Source organism: Taudactylus pleione, unplaced genomic scaffold, assembly GCF_031769625.1.
Source record: "Taudactylus pleione unplaced genomic scaffold, aTauple2 ptg000098l, whole genome shotgun sequence".
Taxonomy (NCBI): Eukaryota; Metazoa; Chordata; class Amphibia; order Anura; family Myobatrachidae; genus Taudactylus; species Taudactylus pleione.
The window spans coordinates 1045869-1067500 of record NW_028284500.1 but is presented as its reverse complement, the minus strand read 5'-3'; the positions used below and the strand labels follow the sequence as shown (position 1 = coordinate 1067500).

Here is a 21632-nt window from a genome sequence, read left to right as displayed (position 1 = left end):
CTTAGGACCTCATACAGAGCCGGTCGCACAGAGCGTGCGGTCGGTCTGAATGAGGGGAGGACGTCTTGACCTTACGACCGCCTAAGGTGATGGTCGCGATGGTCAAGACCATCGCGACCATCGGGGCTTACGACAAGACCCTAGGGTAGGGTCTCCCTTGTCGTAAGCCCTGGAGAGGCTGGCGGAAGTATCCGTATGCGAGAGCGCAGGTGTTGGATTATCCAGCCACAGAGATGCACTGAGTGTTTAAACAAGCGATAAAGTTCTTTTCTTGGACATTATTTATAGTCATCCTCCATATACTGGGCACTTTTATATGGGAGTGTGGTGTAATTTAGTTCCTGACATGTGATCCGGGTATACAACTGACCTTTGACCCGGAAGTTCTTCGTCCCTAATGGAAGGTGTAGAGGGGTATAAATAGGTGATCATCATTCACTAACCCTCATCCCCAGGAAGAAGTCAGCAGACAAAACGCGTTGGGAAAACACTTGCCCTTGAGATCCAAATGCAGACTCTTTTATACTGACATCCAGATAAGCTAAACCTCTTTTCTACTTCAGAGTCCATAGGGGGTCCACAGGGTTGACCTTGGGGTATAGCTGGATCTGGATCCACAGGCACCACGCAGTTAAAGCTTTGCTGCTCCCAGGATGCACTTGGGTCCGTCCTCCTCTATACCCCGCCCCCGAGCCACAGCACCTCAGTTTTAGCTGGTGCCCGGCCGGAGTCGGGTCACCCTAAAGAAGATTTTATTATTTTATTTTTTTACTATCTTCAGAGCGGCAGCATAAGACTGTCCATCTGGACGTCCATGCTGCCGCTCCAACAAGCCCCGCTGGCGCTGCGACGCCGTTACTGATCCGGGGATCGCAGCGGGGCTCCGGGACCTCCCACAGACTGCTGCCGGACTCAAGGGGCCAGGTAAGCCGCGTGCAGCGCTGTCAGCGCTGCGCGCGGGGGAAGTTATGCAGTCTTTATGCCGCTGGTGTCTGTGGATTACCCCGCATGACCGCTGGACCACCAGGGTGTAAGGCCGGCAGGGAACGGCATCCCTGGGGTTCCATACTAGCAGGGGAGGCAGCCTTCCCTGCTTGAGCGGCTCCTCCCCTCAGCCCAGCGCGCCTTCTCTCATGCGTGCTGGCGTCGCTGGGCTGTGCTCTCTCGGCCACTCCTCCTCAGAGCTCTCCGGCGGCCATCTTCCCAGGCAGCAACGCAGAGCTCCCAGGCAGGCTTCCAGTGGACCGGTCCCCCTGCGTACCTCTCCCCTGATCAGGACAGTGTTCGCAGCGCTATAGCCTCCCAGACACTGAATCTGGGAGGTTGATTGTAGCTGAAGGTGCAGTGAGTATATCTTCCTGCATGGTATGTGACTATTGCTAGTGCTGCTGTCTGTGCTTTTTCTACTTACTGTCAGCGTTTTACCTATCCCTTTCCTTCTCCTACGGCCCGCAGGTGCGTGGGGGAGGGGTGTTCTTTCTGTGTACCTCACTTATATAGATCTACGTATTTGTGAGGTCCGTCACATACTGCGGTGTGCTACTCAGTACCAGATTGTGGGCTGTTTGTGTTGCATACTTGGGAGTGCGTGGGTGTTATACGCCTTACCTCGTTTCGGTGAGACACTTTTATTGCAAAAAAAGTTTGTGTCATGTCTGATGAGGAAAATGAGCGCTCCGTGGCTCCTGTGTTGGTTTCCTGCCGACGCTGTTCGGCAGGAGTTGACGGGGCGGATTTGTCTCAGGACGGTCTGTGTGGGCGGTGCCAGTTGGTACCTGGACCTTCTAAACCCCCGGTGGCACAGGATCCTCCGTGGGCGATGTTTACGCAAGTGCTGGCGTCGAACTCGGACCAACTTCCGGTCCCGACTGCGGCCCCTTCTAGGGCGTTGCCCCAGCCTACCATCCCCCGTTCCCCGGGTGTGACGCGTCTGGTACAGTCTCCTCCCTGGTCTCAGACTGTGGGTCCTTATGCGGGTTTGCCAGTCTACGTGCAATCCCCCACGGTGCCGCAGCAGTCGATGGTACCTTTTCAGGGCTATCCTCAGGCAGTACCCCCGCCTTGGGTGGACGTCCTCTCCAGCTCTGTTCAGAGCCTGGCGGCTTCGTCATTGGCTTTTCAATCTATGTTGCACAGTGATTTGCCCCCTCGGGCGTCCAAGTGTTCCGTTCCGGCTTCACTGGCGGCTCAGTTCACGGACACGGACGTGTCTTCGGATGACGGGGAGATCCATGAAGACTCTGACTCGGATGCCGGAGCCCAGGAGGTGGAGGCTAAGTCTTCCATTAATGTGCCGGCATTGGTTAGGGAGGTGCGGGCCATCCTTCACATTGAGGAGGATGTGCCGGCCCCCAGGTCAAAGTACCCAAATTCTAAAAAGGCCAAAGTAGCTTCGACGGTTTTTCCCCTGTCCGATCAGTTGACGGATCATATGGCAGGGGCCTGGCAGTTGCCCAGCAAGAGGTTCCAACCGCAGAAGCGGTTGGCTTCGAACTATCCGTTTCTGGAGGCTCATTGCAGGAAGTGGGAAACTCCTCCCGCGGTGGATTCCCACGTTACCCGCTTAATTAAAAGCACTACGCTGCCTTTGCCGTCAATCTCCTCCCTGAAAGATCCCACAGACAGGAAGGTGGAGACTTGTTTGAAGTCTATCTACTCTCTCTCGGGGGCGGTGGCCCGTCCGTCCATGGCCATCTCTTGGGTGGCTAAGGCCATCGAGAGCTGGGCCAATGCTTTGGAGGATACCTTTCCGGAAGATGCTCCGGAGATCCAGAGAGCGTTGATAGGTCAAATGAGGGATGCGGCTTCCTACATTGGGGAAGCATCGTTAGATGCAAGCCTGCTGACCTCTCGGGTGTCGGCTGCAGCTGTGTCGGTCCTTGTGGCTGAGGTCTTGGAGAGCTGACGCTGACTCCAAAAAGGGGCTGGAGGCCTTACCTTTTAATGGGGAGTTGCTTTTTGGTCCAGACTTGGACAAAATTGTGGACACTCTGGCTAAATCTAAATCAGCCTTCCTCCCTTCGGCTTCTGCACCTACCAAGGTTCGGAGCTCTGCTTTTCGGTCCTTTCGGGTTCAGGGCAAGGCCAAAGGTCAGTCCTTCCCGATGCAGTCGACGACCAAGGACGCTTCTAAGCCCAAGAAACAGGCCTGGAGTGCCAGGCGCCCTTCTTCCAAGCAGGAAGATAAACCTTCTGCCTGATGGGACAGGCCTCCCTCTGGGGGACCCCAGAGTGGGAGGGCGACTTCTTCTATTTGCCCAGTGCTGGCACAATACCACCACGGATGCCTGGGTTCGAGAAGTGGTCTCCCAGGGGTACACCCTGTCTTTTCGGCACAGACCGCCCAACCAGTTTTTCTGCACGAGTCCTTCTCAGGATACGACCAAGTCCTTACAGATTCAGGAAGCTATAGGGTCCTTGCTGACAGCAGGGGTCATTGTTCCCGTTCCTCAATTACAACGAGGGACGGGGTACTATTCTTCTCTGTTTCTGGTGCGGAAACCCAATGGTTCTCATCGCCCTATCCTCAACTTGAAGTCTCTGAACAAATTCCTCAGAGTTCCCAAGTTCAGGATGGAAACGTTACGTTCCATCATTCTGGCGATGGAACCAGGGGATTACATGGTGTCCCTGGATATCCAGGATGCCTACCTCCATGTTCCGATAGCACCTTCGCACCAGCGGTATCTGAGGTTCGCTATCCTTCAACACCATTATCAGTTCCGGGCGCTACCCTTTGGTCTCTCCACGGCACCGAGGGTGTTCACGAAGATTATAGCGGTCATGGCCGCACATCTTCGGAACCAGAATGTACGGCTGCTGCCGTCTCTGGACGACCTCCTGTTGCTGGCGAGCTCCCCGGAGGTACTGCTTCAACATCTCCACCTGACGATCGCTTGCCTGCAAGCGCACGGGTGGCTGATAAATTGGAAAAAGTCCTCCCTGATTCCATCTCAGCGGATGGTTCATTTGGGAGCCCTGCTGGATTCTCGTCAGCAAAGGATCTTCCTGACCCCAGAGAAGGTCTCCTCCCTGCAGCTGAGGATACACAGTTGCCTGAGCAGTTGCCGCCTGTCGGTCCATTCGGCTATGAGAGTTCTGGGCTCCATGGTGTCAACATTCGACATGGTGGAATTTGCCCAGTTCCATTCCCGGCCCCTGCAGGGGCTGATTCTATCGGAATGGAACGGGTTACCTCACCGGATCTGCTCTCAGTTGCTGGTGTTGTCCCCGCCATGGTGTCAACATTCGACATGGTGGAATTTGCCCAGTTCCATTCCCGGCCCCTGCAGGGGCTGATTCTATCGGAATGGAACGGGTTACCTCACCGGATCCGCTCTCAGTTGCTGGTGTTGTCCCCGGAGGTTCGGCAGTCTTTGGCTTGGTGGCTTCAAACAGCTCATCTGGTCGAGGGGGGCCCCTTTTGGATCCCGGACTGGGTCCTGCTCACGACGGATGTCAGTCTTCGGGGTTGGGGGGCAGTGACCGGCTCGTTGTCACTTCAGGGTCGTTGGTCTGCGGAAGAAGCTCTTCTTCCCATCAACATTCTGGAACTGCGGGCAGTATACCGGGCCCTGCAGTCATCCGGTCCCGCTCTTCACGGAAGGGCGGTTCAGGTGCAGTCCGACAACGCCACCACGGTGGCGTATATCAACCACCAAGGAGGAACTCGCAGTTGAGCAGCGATGTCAGAGGTGTCTCGCATCCTTGCGTGGGCGGAGTGTCACATTCCAGCGATCTCGGCAGTCTTCATTCCCGGAGTCCTCAATTGGGAGGCGGACTTCCTCAGCCGTCACAACGTGCATCCCGGGGAATGGTCGCTTCACCCAGAGGTGTTTCAGCTACTCGTGGACAGGTGGGGGCTGCCGGAGCTGGACTTGATGACCTCCCGTCACAATCACAAGTTGTCCGTTTACGGGTCAAGGACAAGAGACGCAGGCGCCAGTCTGGTAGACGCGCTGTCGGTGAAATGGACGTTTCACCTGGCGTATCTGTTTCCTCCGATATCCTTACTTCCTCGGGTCCTGCGGAAATTCAAGCAGGACGGCGGCACGCTCGTGCTGGTGGCTTCGGCGTGGCCCAGACGTCCTTGGTACTCCAATCTGAGGTGTCTCTCCATCGACGCTCCGTACCTTCTTCCTCAGCATCGGGACCTGTTGTCTCAAGGGCCCTGCCTTTACTCGGATCTGGGTCGGCTGTCTTTGACGGCGTGGCTCTTGAGACAGCCGTCTTGAGGTCTCGGGGCTTCTCCAGTTCGGTTATTGGTACCATGCTCAGGGCACGCAAGCCTGCTTCAGCACGGATTTATCACAGGGTGTGGCACACTTACTTTCAGTGGTGTGAGTCCAGACATTATGATCCTCAGGTGTTCCGAGTTTCTAGGATCTTGGAATTTCTTCAATCAGGATTGGACCTCGGCTTACGCCTTGCATCTCTGAAGGTTCATGTGTCCGCCTTGTCCGTGTTGTTTCAACGGCGGATTGCAATACTGCCAGATGTTCACACCTTTTTCCAAGGTGTTCTCAGGATCCAACCTCCCTTTGTGCCTCCTGTGGCCCCTTGGGACTTGGCGGTGGTTCTGCGGGTCCTGCAGGGTCCTCCGTTTCAGCCTCTTGAGTCGGTGGAGCTCAAGTGGCTGACGTTCAAGACCGTTTTTCTCCTGGCAATTGCTTCTGCCAGGAGGGTGTCAGAGTTGGGGGCACTTTCCTGTCGCCCCCCTTTTCTGATTTTTCACCAAGACAGAGCGGTGCTCCGCACTCGTCCTGAGTTTTTGCCCAAAGTGGTTTCCAAGTTCCACATTAATCAGGAGCTTGTCGTGCCAGCTTTTCAGTCACCTGATCTTTCCGCTGGGGAGGCTTCCTTAGATGTAGTCCGGGCACTTAGAATCTACGTGGACCGGACTGCTTCGGTTAGGAAGTCGGATTCTTTGTTTGTCCTCTTCGGTTTTCACAAGAGGGGTTGGCTTGCCAACAAGCAGACGTTAGCCCGTTCGCTTCGTTCAGTTATTTGTGAGGCTTATGCACAGGAGGGTTTACCTGTGCCAGCCTCTGTTAAGGCTCATTCCACTCGTTCTGTGGGTCCCTCTTGGGCTGCTAGACGTGGCGCCTCCGCTGTTCAGCTGTGTAAGGCGGCCACTTGGTCTTCCATTCAAACGTTTTTGAGGTTCTATGCGTTTGACACCTTCGCCTCTCAGGATGCATCCTTCGGGCGCCGGCTACTCCTTTCAGCACAGGAGCATCCCCGCCCTTAGTTGAACTGCTTTGGGACATCCCCAAGGTCAACCCTGTGGACCCCCTATGGACCCTGAAGTAGAAAACAAGAGATATGGTAAGAACTTACCTTTGTTATCTCTGTTTCTACGAAGTCCATAGGGTCCACAGGGCGCCCACCCTGACGCACCTGGCTTCATATGGGCTGTGTGGCTGGTCACCGTTTTTCCGTCTCCCATTTCTGTGAGTATGGTTTCTTGTGTGTTCCAGTCTTCCTTCTCTCTGTTTAGTCTCCTCCTCCGGCCTTGGCTGCTTACCAACTGAGGTGCTGTGGCTCGGGGCGGGGTATAGAGGAGGACGGACCCAAGTTCATCCTGGGAGCAGCAAAGCTTTAACTGCGTGGTGCCCGTGGATCCAGATCCAGCTATACCCCAAGGTCAACCCTGTGGACCCTATGGACTTCGTAGAAACCGAGATAACAAAGGTAAGTTCTTACCATATCTCTTGTTTTATCCTAATTTGCAAACGAATTGCTTTAATTTTTTATTCCTAATTTTTTAATATTGTATTGATTTGTGGTATTGCCTCTTGAAGGAACCATAATGTTTGTTTGTATTTGTTTTTATCTCGTTTAGATTAAATGAATATCTTTTAAAAACCAGTTTTGACAATTTTATATCACTTTATTGGTCTATTCTTGCACAAAAGCACTTTTTTACTTATCAATGCATAAGTTATTGTGTGATTTATAGGCACATTTTGCACTTAGCACTTTGCTTAATTTATTCTGTGTACCAATAGCAGTATTGTCGCCCACAGTCAATAAACCCCCTTTTCCATTTACCAAGTAGTACTCCCACCAATACTACATACTATTGACATGGAGCTGACACCCATGTAGATCAATTCTTGTGGGTTCACTTGCATTGTGTGTTAATAATTTTAAATCACATTAGTGATTAATTAATTTTGGTACTGGTGCCGAATTCATAGTTTGTTTTCAGCATATATATATATCTATATGTGTGTGTGTATATATATATATATATATATATCTATATTTAAGATGTTTAACTTGCGTAACTAGCCAGGTGATGGCTTTTCAAGTAGAGCGATGATGCAAGATGTAGTTAATCATTACATTAAAAGCTTAGAATACATTTTACAGTCCAATAACTTCACAAAATATATATTTATTTTTATTTATTTATTACCAGTTATTTATATAGCGCACACATATTCTGCAGTGCTTTACAGAGGATATTTTGGCCATTCACATCAGTCCCTGCCCCAGTGGAGCTTACAATCTATGGCCCTCATTCAGAGGCGCTCGCAAAATGCGAGCGGTCGCTCTGAATGTGGACGGCCGCTTGGGTTTTGAAGTGCTGCCTCCTGGTCGCTAGCTAAGATGTGGGTTACCACCCACAGCTTTAGCGACCGACCAGGTTGATGGTCGCGATGGTCAAGACCATCACGAACATCGGGGCTTGCGACAAGACCGTAAGGTTGGGTCTCTGCAACCGCAAGCCCCAGGGAGCTTCCTGCTCTGATTGAGCAGGAAGCTACCCACTGACATCACTGCACCACAAAACGGCATGCGTTCCTTAAGGAACACCTCCGTTTGTGAAACCACCCCCTCCCCGCCTACAAAACGGGGCGAGCTGTCGATCAACATCGACAGCTGTCCATTTTGTAGTGCGCTCCGGGGCTTGTGCACGCGCAGAGCGGCCACTAAACATTGACCTGCTTGCGAGCAGGTCTGAATGAGGTCCAATATTCTCTATTACTGCCAAAGTGTATACACATACACACTAGGGTTCATTTTGTTTGGAGCCAATTAACCTACCAGTATATTTTGGAGTGTGGGAGGAAACCGGAGTACCCGGAGGAAACCCACGCAGGCACAGGGAGAATATACACACAGGTAGGGCCGCGGTGGGAATCGAACCCACGACCTCAGTGCTGTGAGGCCGTAGTGCTAACCATTACACCGTCTGTGCTGCCCTATATAAAAACTTTTATGTCTGTTAAACATTTTTTTCCATAATATAACAGTAATTAGCGTTGAATAGATTGGAATGGAAGATGACAAAATAAAACCAACATTAAACAAAACTGTATAAAACTGAAGTGCAGTTGGGTGTTGAATTAACATGTACAACATTAACAGATGTTTAGGTCTCACTTGCTTAAACACAATCATTCGGCCACATAGGTGTAAGCAGGGGCTTACAAATGCTCATGTGCTTTGGGACGCCTGGTAAATACATTCTGTGGTAACTGCTATACTTGCCAGACATGCGTACAACCTAATTTCCATGTGTATCTAAAGTTCTCCCCAGGTCGTAAAGCCGCCCGTTATAGAAAGAAAGAGCGATAACTTTTTCTGGGGAGAGAAAGAGGAATCTAGAATAGACCCAATAATCAAGGTTCTTGCACCTGAGCCGGCCCACGAGGATGAAGCCGTCGCTTTGCCAAAGAAAAACAAAGACAAGAAAATCGTTTTGGCCAAAGATTTTAATAATATTCAGATGAAATTAGTCCACCTGGATCTTAAAGGAGCCCCTCCAAAGGTTTCCTACTATGAGCAGGTAAGAGGGTTAAAACAATGGACAATCTTAAAACAAAATGTTTGTGTATTCTCCTGTATATTGTTAGCAATATGATCCATATAACATTTTAGAGTTTTGATTTTTTTTTTTTGTCTCATTTTGTTGGTGACTTGGAGTTGTGCACTTACTTTTTTTTTTTTTTTTTTAGAACTGTCTGCGTCAACCTATACTTGCCGACTATCTGGCTGCTCCTTCCGGGAGGGAGCAGCCAGATCGGCAGAACAAGGGGCGTGGCTGGCAAAAGGGGGTGTGGCCAGACAGGTTGATGTTTGCGGGTGTGACGGGGCGGGGCCACGCAATCGCGTCATTTTGGCCCCACCCCCGCTACACAATGCCGAAAATACGCATTGTGAAGCAGGGGACGGGGCCAAAATGACTGAATCGCGTTAGCGCCCCCCCCGCTGCGGGGGTTTCGCAGGTGTTGGCGGGAGGGGACAGGGGGATCGGCGGCAGGCGGGGGGCGGGAGCTGCACCCGTTTATCGGGAGGCTCCCGTCCGAATCGGGAGGGTAGGCAACCTGAACCTCTTGGCTCCACCATTGCTGCTTTTCATTTTTGAGCTAATAAAGAATAAAGGCACGTAATTATCAACGGGTGATATTCAAGCTATCACTCGAGTCTTTACTAAACTTAAATGGTGCTCCAACCAATCAGCTCCTGACTGTTACTTTTCAAACACAGGACAGTTAGGAGCTGATTGGTTGCAGCACCATTCAAGATTAGTAACGAGTGGTAACAAGATTATCACTCATTGATAAATCTGGACCAGAGGGGGTGATGTATTACGATGAGGCTAAACATCTTTAAATGCATGACCCTGCTTCGCCCATTATCGTGGTGAAGCAGGGCCAAATACCGCACGGATACATGAAGAAACCGTTTTCCAAAGAGGGAGAGTGTTAACTCCTCTGCTCTGTCTGTCGAATCGCACTCTCCCTCTTTTGGCTTCTTAGACCGGCACATACAGTGGCAGTCAAAAATCCACAGCACTTCCCGCGGCTGTATTGAGAATAAAACATTTTTTTGGTGCTGTGTCCGGTAGTGCCACTGACTGTTCATAACTAGCCAAACCAGATCGGCGCCCTATCTAGGTATAGCGGCGCCAATAATGACATAGTGCCTCTGTTATTCCGATGACTTCCCTTCATTATTACATGCAGAGATGGAGGTAACTGCAGCACATAACTTGCTAGGTTACAGAAAATACAGGTAACAAACGTTCATACATCTCCCCGAGAATGCACCCAGTGTCTTGCAGGCCATCTCGTATTTAGATCCTATATGTAAGTTTATCCAGTTTTATATCTTTACCTGTAACTTCAGCTTCCCTTTCGGTGTGGAAATATTTGGCGTTGCATTTGTAAGTCTTGTATTCTACCGAAAATTATAAAAATGTGGCACCACATTTATCACAGTGAAGTCTTAAAAACCATCCTGTGTTTAAAAAAAAAAAATATATATTAAAAATGTTACCAAGCTAACGGAATCATACAGCAGTGTATGGTATACAGTGAACTGTTCACACATTTAGTATACAAAAGGTCAGCCATCTTGCTTTGTCATAGGTCACAGGGATTCCAATATCTGTATCGTCTATAGTGGGGACTACAATATTACATATATATATTTATATTTTTATATCAAGGAGGTTACAGCCGGCGATAACCCCAGCGGCAATTAGTGTTGCACATCGTGTAGTGTGTACGCCTGGTCTGTGGTTCCCAACGGTCCTTCATTGCATCAATCATCTGCTGTCCTGCACTTCAGACGATGAAACGATCAATGCAATGTAGCTACATGCAAAATGTAACAATACATCACACCGTCGTACGCCGGATCGCGCAGTGTGTATGGCATGCAGGATGTATTGTTACATGGGTCGTGCCATCAGGTTTGCGCTCCAGGATGTACTACCTGAGCATTTTTCCTGTGACCCCTGAGGACTTCTCCTACCTCCCCCTTGCTCTGGATCGTCTCCTGAAGCCCTGGGAGTGATTTTGCTGAGCTCAGGTTACCTGTGTGCCTCTCAGTGCCCCCTCCACCATTTCTGTTGTCCCCCGCCTTCTTCCCCGCTGGTTGTGGGGATCTCTCCCAGAGTTTGGTGGCTCTTACTGGTAGGCAGTCTCCAGGGACCCTTTTCTTACCTGTGGCTGCTTCTCTCCTGGTTCTTGCTGTGCTACCTCGCCGCACAGGCCTTCTGCATGTCATGGCCATCTTAGATGTTGGTCTCCACTTTTGCGTGATCCCTGCTGCTGTACCTGTAGCTACTGCTTCTCCTGTCTGCCCTGGGACACTGGTCCTGCTAGCCTATCTTGAACCTACTGGGGGAGAGAAGGTACTCTTCTTACCGTTCTTGCTGCTACCCCTGCTGCCCTGGTCTCCTGTTCAGTACTACCCTCTGGACTTTTAATTTATTGTTGATACTTACCTTTGCTCCACTGCTGCATTCACCTCTAGCTTCTACGAACTGTCCCCTGTGTTGTCTATAGCGCTCTATACTTACTGTATGAGGCGGAAGTAGCAGGTCTTGGCGGCCGTCAGGCTGGAAAAGTTGTCTTGTACCATCCAGGTCCCAGTTTTGGAGGAGAGTCCGGAAGTTTTGGGCTCTGCGCAGTCCCCTCCTGCTGATGCTGCACCTTCTGCTGTCACTGTGGAACAGCTCCTTCAAGCCATTACCGACTCAGGGGAAAAAGGGTGATTGATTGGGTGGCAAAAATACATATTGATTTGTCCCTTTATCCACCAAGATATGGAAAAGATGAGGGAAAGGATTGGAGAGACTGAGAATCGTATATCCACCGTTGAGGATTGTAGTTCACCTGTTCCTGGTCAGCCGGGCTCCTTGGAATCTCAGATGGCAGCATGCCGACAAAAGCTTACAACATTGAAAGGTGCCTCCACTGTAATCATAATCATTTAGTTGGGTTGTCTGAGAAAGCAGAGGGTACAATTCCTGAGCAGTTTTTGAAATCCTGGTTGACCACTGCTTTGAAAGAGACTAATTTACTCCTCAGTTTGCTGTTGAACGTGCTCACCGTTTTCGGCAGGGTGCTCCTCCATGAATATTTATCGCTAAGATTCTTCATTCCAAGGACCATGATGCTATTCTTCATTTGGCCAAGACCAAGATCCCTCTGTAGTATAATACAGTGTCAGTTCTCCAGTATTTCTCAGCTGATGTCCAAAAATCCAGTTTCCAATTTATCCACATAAAGATACGTCTGCGTAATCTCCACCTCCCCTACTCCATGTTATACCCTGCTCACTTGAGGGTGGTTTCAAAAGACCGTACTAATTTCTTTGCATCCCCCTATGGAGCTACGACGTGGCTTGACTTGCTAGGCTCTGGGACAAGATGTCTCATTTTGACTGACTCTGGTGCACTTCAGTATCCCCTTTATTTGATTTCTCCTATTGTCTCTTTGTGAGGCTACATGTTCTCATTTGTCTTATGTTTGATTTCTTATTGCTGTCAAAATATGCACCTGTTTCCTTAGGCCGCAGGTGTTCATATGCCTCCAGGGTTTCTTCTGTAACCCTGTCTTTACCATATATTGGTTTATTTTTACTGTTATGCCTTTTTATATAATTAGGAAGCTCACAGTTTTGTACCAATATAGGCAAGGGTGGTGAAGCACCCATGGGTGAGCTTTCTTTTTGTTCCAGTTGAGTTAGTGGTTACATTCTAGCATTTCCTTGACTGCCACCCCCAAGATGCTAAAGGTTATGTCTTGGAATGCCCGGTGCCTGAATGATTAAATTAATTGTACTATGCCAGGTAAAAGCTCAATTCCTGGGTATATTCTGTTTATTAGAGATACATTTGGTGGGTGGGAATATGCTGGCCCCTATGTACTAAGCCTTGGAGAGCCATAAAGTGAATGAAGTACCAACCAATCAGCTCCAAACTCATATTACCGGCTGTTTTTGAAAAATTACAATTAGGAGCTGATTGGTTGGTACTTTATCACCACCCACTTTATCTCTCTCCAAAGCTTAGTACATAGACCCTCCCCCTGTCCCTTATAAAAAATGTGGGCGGTTTGGCATTTTATTCTGCCTTCCACTCTAATTCACGGGGAGTCCCTGACTTCATCCATAAATTGTCCCCATCCAAGTCATAACGAGCCAAGGATAGATGGACTCCCTATTGAGCTGTATAAGACCCATTTGGTATTCTTTGTCCCCAAATTACTAGAGGTCTTTGAGGTCATTTTGGAGGTGGGTCATTTTGGAGGTACGTTTTGTGGTAATCCCTAAGCTGGGCAAAGATCTGTCTTATCTGGACTCTTACTGTCCCATCTGATGACATCAAAATTCTGCCCAAAATATTGGTTCTACAACTTAATAAGATTTCTCTTGAAATTATCCATCCGATCAAACGGGTTTTATGCCTGGGAGATCCATTGGCATTAACCTTAGGCCCCTCTAAACTTACTTGCAGGTAGCTACTGATGAGATGGTTGATGCTTTAGCTGTATTGTAGGATGCAGGCAAGCTGTTTGATTCAGTAGAGCGGCCGTTTCTATGGGTGGAACTTTTTATATTTGGCATGGACCCCAGTTTTCTGACTTAGGTTAAGCTACTATACTCCTCTCCGGTTGCTTGAGCTAGTGTGTACAGCTTCGTTACTGGCACTTATTATGCATTAAATGCCTGGGGACCTGCTTCCCTTTTATAATGCAGGAAGCAGGTGCAGTCACCGCTTGCATGTATTAACAGGTGGTTTGCCGAAGAGGGAGAGTGTTAAACTACTGAAGTGCACTCTCCCTCTTTCGGCTTCTGACCAGCGTTTGCAGTGTTGTGCCCCTCAGCCCCTTAGTACCCGCTCCCCGTTCTTTAACTGTCCCTCATCAAATTCAATACTTGAATACAAAATCTCATACTTGGCAGAAACATCTTTTATTGGTCACGGGACAAGTGACTTTAGTAAAAATGGTGATTCAACCCAAGTTTTTGTATGTTACAAAATTCACCCATTTACATCCCCCTATCCCTCTTTGCTACAATTACTTGTTATGTGACTTTACTTATTTGGGGGAATAGAAGGCCTCGTATAGCCTCCAGAACTCTGTAGGGTTTGGGGGGTGGAGTGCTTGGAACTACCGAATATGCAGTTTTATTATCTTGTTGCTCAGTTAGTGCACTTCCGTGAATGGGTTCCTCTGAGCCTCTGACTCTCTTTGAGAGGGACGGTTTAGCGTTTACTCCGCTACAATTAATTGTGGCTAGATCTCCACTCTCTCTTTGTCCCCCTATATACAGGCACATAGAGTCTGTACGGCTGTGGATAGACGTTCAGACTTTCAGGTCGCGTAGTGGATACCCCCCTTTTGTCAATGTTGGATGCAGTTGAGCAATTTTTTTTTTTGCTACTTCTGAAAGTGGGCGTCTCAGTCCTTGCACAGTAAGACGCCCACTTGTACTCCAGGGGAATGGCTGATACCAGCATTAGCATATAGTTGCAGACGCAACTAAGACACAAGTCGTGCCAACCTGAAACAGCACCTATACGTTTTTATTCTATAGTTGGATTTGCATCAGTCCTTATGCTTTTTGTAATCTCATAGCTGCAGCTGGAGTTCTGGTTAACAATTAACCAGTAAACTGATTAGAGAAGTCAGTGAGAAGTTGAGAACAAGTGTATATGTTCTGGGTTTGAGACAATTATGTCCCCCTGAAACAGGTAAAAACTCTGTAATTTTCCACATGATGCTATATCCTGTTTGAACCTAAGGCCTGATTCAGAGCCGGACGCAATTAGCGCTCGCTCGTCCAGAAAATAGGGGTGGCTATTCAAATGAACCGTTCGATCTTTGCGGTCTGTTCACGCCTCTAGGTCTGAATGAGCGAACAAAACTTGCAGTCGTTTTTTGGATAAATACGCCCCCTGGCCGCTCGCATCCTACGTCATGTCCGCTAGTTATCAGATTAATCGAGTACATCGACCAGCGTATGAACTGCTCGCTATTCTTGTGGTTGGTTTTTGCTACCACAATCTTGCGAGCAGTTCTGGCTATAAAATAACCCAGTGACATGGTCAATGACGCTGCTGTTTTAATTATGCACACCCATAAAACGCCCGTTTTGACCTTTAAGCACACCTGCGTTCGGATCTCCACTCCCCGTTTTCAAGCACCTTCCCCTGTTACCACCCACATACGCCTCATTCTGTCACTCAAATTATCGGGCATTCGCTATTTTGCGAGCACATGAATTTCAACCGCACTGACTGGTTCGCGCATGCGTATAACGATCCGTACGCATGCGCAGTTGGGCAAACAACGCTCGGAGCGAACGAGCGGCCGCTTACGAGCGGCACTGAATCAGGCCCCTAATCTCTAGAAATCTGAAAAATCATTGTAATCTAACACCACCCCTGCTAAAAAACAAAAACAAATGTAATGCTGGGTACACACGGGACGATCTGTTGAGCGAACGATATCACTGAACGATCTCCCTTGAAACTCCCGGTGTGCTGGATGAACGATATCGTTCATCCACACACCAAAGATATCACCAACGATCGCTCTCCCATATGGAAAATGAACGATATCGTCCAGGTTGGCCTGCATGCATGGACGATGGACCATACCGTTATCGTCCAGCGGGAGGGCGCATCGTTGGTTGTTCATTGCATACACACAGAACGATATGAGCGATATATCGTTCAACGATATCGCTACCGTTCATATCGTTCAAAGATATCGTCTCGTGTGTATGCACCTTTAGTCATGTGAAAAAGCAGTTGCTTCCTATTTCTGACCATTGCCCTGTATATTCCAATATCAATAAAAAAGTTACTCATTTAGAAAATGGTAGTAAAAAAAAAAAAAAGTTTTTTTTAAAAGCAACAATATAAAATTTGGTTGGATTCACTAGGTTAATTATTACAGAGAAAATTTACAACAATGTCCAGGGTAACTGATCTATAAACTGCTTCCACATATACAGGATGATATAAGTGACGCCTGTAAATGTATCATACATTGTTACCGACAATGTGCTATTCTTATAGTGAGCAAGGAAGTCCCAAAAAAACACCTGGATTGGAGGAGCATTATTTCTCCATTTATCAATGCTGCATTCAGCCCTGCAACTACAGCATAATAATAATTCATCTCTATGTTAAACTAAAGCAGCAGCTAAAAAATGTTTTTTTTTTTCTTTTTAAAGTTTATTACAAATTCTTGCTGCTTCATCCAACTGTCTGCTGCTGCTGTTTTTTTTTTTTCCCTCTGTTGACTTCATCTACTTGGTTTAGCTGTTGCCCTGGTTCTCTCTCTGCTGCATAGTGATTGCCTTGCCTCCCCTAACAGCCAGCTAAGAGCCGTATTCAATATGAGCCGAGCCGCGATACTTTTTCGCGGCCCGGACTTTCCGCCTACATCGCCTGTTCTGCAGGCGGAAAAGTATTGCGGCCGTCCATACTTTACCCCGTATTCAATATGGAAGTACGCGAAAACAGGACACGGCGAAACTGAAACAGGCGGAAAGTATTGTCATTTTTGGGGAAATCAGCCTGACACCCCCCAAAAGATGCTCTGACATGGGGGTTCCCTATGGTACCCCCCGATTTGGCTTGCTGAAGGTATTTGGTGATTTTAAACGGGATTAATAGCTGTTAAATAGCGTTTTTCTATATGTGATGCAGAATAGTATTTAGGAGCTTTTTAATCCAGAAAATAAGTTATCCCAGCAAATTTGGGTTACTTGAAAATGGGGGTCAGCATATTTAAAAGTTGCTAAAGTGAAGTTGAAAAATCCACCTTCCGCAAGCACCTGCAATCAAAAAAACACTTGGAGCATACTTGGGGACCCCTCCCCCAGAGTCAAGTTTTCTAGTTTTTAAGTTTGTACCCCCCCCAACATTTTTTTTTTTACCCCCCTTTTTAAAAGTCATTTTTTGGGGTGTCCTTAAGTATTTTTACACATTTTTTTGACACAGATTACCTTTGGGGGACTGTCTGAAGGCTGCACGGGGTTCCCGCAACGTTGCAAAACCCCAATTCTGCACTTTTTTCCGCCTCCCATTCATAGGCGAAACTTTTCTGCCTATTACATTGCATTGACTTTCCGTCTAGGCGGAAAGTCTTTCAAATTGAATACGGGGTAAAAGTCAAACAGGCGAAAATGACGTCATCGGCGAAAAATTTCTGCCAAAAACACGCAAAAACTGACTTTTCGCCTCAAATTGAATACGGCCCTAAGGCAGATAAATGCATTATAGTCTGGAATGGCAGCAGGTCAACATCTGCACCTCGGACAAAGTGGTCACGGGGAAGATAAGGTAAGGCCAGCATAGGTAACGCTGGGCGATGCAGCAAGTTATACTGAACTATATCTGGGTTTTTTTCCAGTTCTATTGAAAACGGTATTTGATTGTTGATAGAATACTTAGATGAAATGTAACCAGTACTAGACATCGCCTTTCAAAGTGATTCTTTCAGCAGAACATAACAGCTTGCTAAAGTATTATGGTTCAACTAATCTTGTCCTTTCTCTCCCTAGATATTTCCTCTTCTGTCCAAGCTAGGTGCCAATGGACTGCTCATTGAATATGAGGACATGTTTCCATTTACCGGAGAGCTAGCCATCCTGAAGTCTCCTTATGCCTATAGGTGAGAGGAAACATATCCGCTGACCAACGTATTTGGGATACAAGTGTGAATACATCGTACATCACCTGTCTTCATTCAATACATACAAACTGAATACATACAACAAGACAATCTATGGTACTCCAGCTGCAGTGGAACTACACCTCCCAGCAAGCTCTGCCACAGGTTTGCTGTCAGGGCATGCTAAAATTGTGGCATGCTGGGATGTATAGTTCCTACACAGCTGTAGTGCAACCTAGCTTGCCTACCAATGACATACAATATCATATTAATAGTAAGATATTTGAATGACAAATAGACAAGCAGAACAAAGCAGTTCTTATCACATACATTATATGAATATACAGCCAGTGCCGACCCCTACAAGAGCTCATTATAACAGCTTCCAGTCAACAAAACCTCATTCTATATAACTAAAATAAATTCCCATGTATTACTGTCCAGTACAGGGAGTTTAAAGTTTTCACTGTCTTAGCGCCATCCAATTTAAAATCAAACCACTTTCTCATAGCCACAAGCTTTGTGTCAAATTTGATGTTGCTCATAGTATTGAAAGCGCTAACCAGAGCCGTAACTAGACTTTTTGGTGCCCTGTGCCAGAGAGAGCAATAGTGCCCCCCTCCCTCCTCCATTTTTTTAAATTGGGACATAAGATAGTGCACCTAAAAAAGGGCCATGGCCTCATGGGGAAGGGCCAGGGAAGAGATAGGGGAGGCCAGGAGATGCTGGGGATAAAAGAAGAGGAAGCTACAAGGAAGAATGATAATAAACAGGAAAATAGACCGGCCCAAAGAGCGCCCCCTGCCCTGCGGTGCCCTGTGCCATGGCACAGGTCACACTACCCTAGTTACGGCCCTGGCACTAACACCCGGTACCTAGGAGACAGTGCTGCAGGGCAGCTTTGTTAAATGTGAAGGCAACGCAAAAGGTCTTATTTTTGTTGTTAGCAGGAATTGTGTACAGTGCCTTAAGGGTCCCATTTATCAATGGCTGTGTGCAGGATATCCCCTGGTAACCCGGAAGCACATGTAAACATGGACATAACTATCATAGGTGTAGGGGTACAGCTGCTATGGGGCCCAGTGCTGAGGGGGGACCATCTGCCTTGTCAAAGTTACATGTGTTATGTACATGTTTTCACCTTTGGGTGGTACATAGGGGCCCTTACAAATTTTTACTATGGGACCTTCAAATACCAAGTGACGCCCCTGCATAACGCAGTTATTTGGAAACCCCTGTTGTACACTCAGGGGATACACACATTGCATTGTGAATAGAGAAATGAGAGTTTGGACTGAATTTATACATGTCCGCTGTAGTCGCCAGCTCACAAGGGGGCCCATTTATCATTCTATATTTGCGGCTGTGTCCCCGAAAACACCCGTTTTCGGAGGTTAAACGCAAATATTTAGTATGCCTCGGATGTATTAAGGAGGGACCGCAGCAGGTTTCGGGGATCCCTCCATTTATGCAGGCAGATTTACCAATATTCAGAATGCGATGTGTTCCGGAGATTAGCCCCTACTGTAGCCTATGGGGGTGATCGAAATAGATTAGAGAAGACCTAAATATGTTTTGTTTCCACATGAGGACAGCATAAATGTTGAGAACTGCAGTTTGCAAACCATCTCATTATAAGTTGAAAAACTTTATATAAAATTATATGAATGGGTCCTTACCTGCAAACAATTGTATACTGGAACTGTATTCATACCTTTTCCCACTGACTCGTAAGACGGCATGCATTATACTTGCTGGAGCTGCTCATTTATGGGGTCTTGTGTCTGTCAGCTATGTGCCTGGTGTGGATTTACAGATAGACAGTGTCTAGATAGACACCAGGGGGTAAATTTACTAAGGATCGAGAGAGGTCGAGATGACCATCTCGGGTGATTTATTCATTTTTTTTCCTGCTTGCAAATTTACTGAAGGTAAAGGTGGGTGAGTTAGAGAGATATTTTGTTCCCTGTAATGTTAAGAACCAGGACTAGTTGCCAAGTCCGGGGCTGGTTAGTGTTTTTGGGGGAGACCTCACGTCATTTAAAATAAAAAAAAACCTCTATTTTTTTACAAGTCTTAACACACAAGCAGCCAACACATATCTCACTGATAGGTGCTGGCTGCTAGCTCGGGAGAGATTTGCAGAGAGAAAACACTGCAATCTCGGGTGAGTAATCTCCTCCAAAATGAGTTACTCGGGAGAGATATCTCGTTCTGCTTCACCATCGGCAACTCATCTAGCCTCAAATCGCCTGTTGGTAAATTTGGAATAAAAAAGGGATTAAATCACCCGAGTTTTGGTGAGTATCAGCGAGATAAATCACTTTGAAAATCGGGACCATCTCAAATCTTAGTAAATTTACCCCTAGGGACCAAGGGGGTCATTCAGACCCGGTCGTTAGCGCCGATGCGCTCGGACCGGGTCGATGGCCCCCCACAGAGCCGTCGTGCGCATGCGTGAGACCCGCTACGACCGACAGCGCCGGTCGTAGCGGGTCTCGATCCAAAGGGGGCGATGTTGATTGACAGCTCACCCCGTTAGGAAGGCGGGCCGGGGTGGTGGCAGCCCAAACGGAGGCGTTCCCATGGGAACGCCTGCCGTTTGGGGGAGGCCCCACTGACATCACTAGTGATGTCAGTGGAGAGCTTCCGGCTCAGACAGAGCCAGAAGCTCTCCGGGGCTTACGACAAGGGAGACCCTACCTTAGGGTCCCGTCGTAAGCCCTGACCATCGCGACCATCACCGGAGCGGTCGTTAGAGCTGTGGGTGTTAACCCACAGCCTAACGACCGCAAGAGAGGTGGGCGGTCAGGATGCAAGCGGCCGCCCAGTTTCTGAGCGACCGCTTGCATCCTCCGACCGCCTCTGAATGAGGCCCCAAATGTGATCGGGTGAGAGTTTAGAAAATGTGAGAGTTTTCTCACACTTTTCAAACTCGGCAAATGTACTAGAGTCTGAGAACAAAGCGACAGAACAAACTTGCAAGTTTATCAGACCCCAAATACTCTCACGATTTAAAATCTCATCCAGATGTTTTCCCATTTTGAAGATAAAACTTGACCAATGTGAGTGTTTACTGCTAAACTCTCACATTATCTAAACTCTCACCCTATTACATTTGGCCCCAGAGTGCCTAATCCTCCGGTAAGTGCCTAATCCTCCGGTAAGTGCCTAGTCCGGAACCCGTGCCTCACACCTCTCTCCTGTTTTCAGTGAAGCGGACATTGGGAAGATCATATACCTGGCTGAAATAAATAAACTGGAAGTAGTGCCACTGGTACAGACATTTGGACATATGGAGGTAATTATTGGAGTCTTAAAATACAGTATAATGGCTGTACATTGGTTTCTCTTCTTTTCCGTGTGTTTTACCTAAAATACAACCCATGTTTTACCTAAACTCCAAGTCACTTTGTATGAAAAATGTGTCAATTTATTGCTTATTTCACTAAGAGAACCTTAAGGTGCATACACACGGTCAGATTTATCCTTCAGATCTGAACGACAACGATTTAAAAATCGTTCAGTCGTTCATATCTGAAGGAAAATCTGACATATCTGACATGCCTGAACGATGGACGATGCGCGTTCCCGTGTGTCAGATAACGATATCTGAAATCTGATGTGTTTGCAGTCAGACTTGGACGATTCCATTCATTTTAATGCAGTCAAAAATCGTTCAATCGTTCAAAGCTTTGGTAAAATCGTTCAATCGTTCATCTGACAAATCTGACCAATCTGACCGTGTGTATGCTCCATTATTCCCAGCTGCACTTTCGGGAGAGGAATGTCAGCAGCGTCGCACAGTTGAATATGTTGCGGAAATAAAGATGAGGGGGTGTGATTGGAGAAACATCAGAGCAAACCACGAGAGATCACAGACACAGAGAGTAAAACAATGGATTCATAAATGTATGCATCTAAAGCCAGGGGCGCCGAGAAGGGGGGGGAGCGGGTACTAATTACCCGGGCTTGCAGCAGCCCAGCAATACCGCTGGTATATTTAGCAAGCTTCGGGTATGGTAAGTCCCATGATCTCCTGTATTTCTTTTGCCCCAGTCCTAGATGCATTATAATTGGCAAAAAAAAAAAAATTACTGGGCCAGCAATAGTTCAAGCGGCCACACTATGGGCCTGATTCAGAGCCGGACGCTCTGACCAGAGCGCTCGCTCTGAATCAGGGCCCTCCTC

The 21632-nt window shown here is 47.7% G+C and overlaps 1 protein-coding gene across 2 annotated transcripts in view; it reads left to right on the top strand.

Annotated features, from left to right (window-relative positions):
• Positions 1-21632, top strand: part of LOC148526413 (hexosaminidase D-like) — an 87107-nt gene that overhangs the window by 28381 nt on the left and 37094 nt on the right. For both annotated transcript variants that reach the window (XM_088470342.1, XM_088470343.1), the window contains exons 3-5: positions 8542-8800; positions 17332-17441; positions 20655-20742. In XM_088470342.1, coding sequence (XP_088326468.1) covers positions 8542-8800; positions 17332-17441; positions 20655-20742 — 457 coding nt within the window. The remainder of the gene's footprint in view (positions 1-8541; positions 8801-17331; positions 17442-20654; positions 20743-21632) is intronic.